Source organism: Heptranchias perlo, chromosome 2 (genome assembly GCF_035084215.1).
Source record: "Heptranchias perlo isolate sHepPer1 chromosome 2, sHepPer1.hap1, whole genome shotgun sequence".
NCBI lineage: Eukaryota > Metazoa > Chordata > Chondrichthyes > Hexanchiformes > Hexanchidae > Heptranchias > Heptranchias perlo.
Genome location: NC_090326.1, coordinates 170,812,506 through 170,814,331, shown reverse-complemented (window position 1 = coordinate 170,814,331; position 1,826 = coordinate 170,812,506). Strand labels below are relative to the sequence as shown.

At 44.5% G+C, this 1,826-nt stretch overlaps 1 protein-coding gene across 1 annotated transcript in view; it reads right to left on the bottom strand.

Moving 5' to 3' along the window:
* Window positions 1-275: 275 nt before the first annotated feature.
* LOC137332621 (latent-transforming growth factor beta-binding protein 4-like) overlaps window positions 276-1,826 on the bottom strand; it is a 128,732-nt gene continuing 127,181 nt past the window's right edge. The window contains exon 20 of the mRNA XM_067996582.1: window positions 276-408. Coding sequence (XP_067852683.1) covers window positions 276-408 — 133 coding nt within the window. The remainder of the gene's footprint in view (window positions 409-1,826) is intronic.

The following is a 1,826-nucleotide window of genomic DNA, read 5'->3' as shown; positions in this document are numbered from 1 at the left end:
GGGGCCGATCTGGATTTAGTTTTAGGAAATGAGGCTGGGCAGGTGGAAGGAGTAGCAGTGGGAGAGCATTTTGGTGGCAGTGATCATAATACCGTTAGTTTTAGCAGAGTTATGGAAAAGGACAAAGACAGAGCAGGAGTAAAAGTTCTCAATTGGGGAAAGGCCAATTTTACTAAGCCAGGGAGTGATTTAACAAAAGTAAACTGGAAACAGCTACTTGAAGGCAAATCAGTGTCAGAGCAGTGGGAGACATTCAAAGGGGAGATTCAAGGGGTTCAGATGAAACATGTTCCCACAAAGAAAAAGGGAGGGCTGCCAAAGATCAGAGCCCCCTGGATGACGAGGAGCATGCAGGGTAAGATATAGGCAGAAAAAGGGAAGCTTATATCAGACACCGAGAACTCAATACTACAGAAAGCCCAGAGGAGTATAGAAAGTGCAGGGGTGAAATTAAAAAGGAAATTAGGAAAGCAAAGAGAGGGCATGAAAAATACTGGCAAATAAAATCAAGGAAAACCCAAAATGTTTTATAAATACATAAAGTGCAAGAGGATAACTAAGGAAAGAGTCGGGCCTATTAGAGACCAAAAAGGTAAACTATGTGTGGAGGCGGAAGATGTGGGGATGGTTCCTAATGAATACTTTGCATCTGTCCTCACAAGGAGAGGGATGATACAGGGATTGTAGTTAAGGAGGAGGAGTGTGAAATATTGGATGGGATAAACATAGTGAGAGAGGAAGTATTAAGGGATTAGCATCTTTGAAAGTGGATAAATCACCAGGCCCGGATGAAATGTATCCCAGGCTGTTAAAAGAAGCCAGAGGGGAAATAGCTGAGGCTCTGACCATCATTTCCAACTTCACTGGATACAGGCGTGGTGCTGGAGGATTGGAGGACTGCTAACATTGTACCGTTGTTTAAAAAGGGAGAGAGGGATAGACCGAGTAATTACAGGCCAGTCAGTCTAACCTCGGTGGTGGGCAAATTATTGGAATCAATTCTGAGGGACAGGATAAACCGTCATTTAGAAAGGCACGGAGTGATCAAGGACAGTCAGCACGGATTTGTTACGGGAAGGTCGTGTCTGACTAACTTGATTGAATTTTTTGAGGAGGTAACAAGGAGGGTCGATGAGGGCAGCGCGTTTGATGTAGTCTACATGGAATTTAGCAAGGCTTTTGACGAGGTCCCACATGGCAGACTGGTCAAAAAGTACAAGCCCATGGGATCCAAGGGAATGTGGCAAATTGGATCCAAAATGGCTCAGTGGCAGAGAAGCAAAGGGTAATGGTCGACGGGTGTTTTTGAGGCTGGAAGGTTGTTTCCAGTGGGGTTCAGCAGGGCTCGGTACTCGGTCCCTTGCTTTTTGTGATATATATTAATGATTTGGACTTAATGTAGAGGACACGATTAAGAAGTTTTCAGATGATACAAAAATGGCCGTGTGGTTGATAGTGAGGAGGAAAGCCTGTAGACTGCAGGAAGATATCAATGGACTGGTCAGATGGGCAGAAAAGTGGCAAATGGAATTCAATCCAGAGAAGTGTGAGGTAATGCATTTGGGGAAAGCAAACAAGGCAAGGGAATACACAATAAATGGGAGGATACTGAGAGGTGTAGAGGAAGTGAGGGACCTTGGAGTGCATGTCCACAGATCCCAGAAGGTAGCAGGACAGGTAGATAAGGTGGTTAAAAAGGCATATGGGATACTTTCCTTTATTAGCCGAGGCAGAGAATATAAGAGCAGGGGAGGTTATGCTGGAACTGTATAAAACACTAGTTAGGCACAGCTTGAGTACTGTGTACAGTTCTGGTCACCACATTA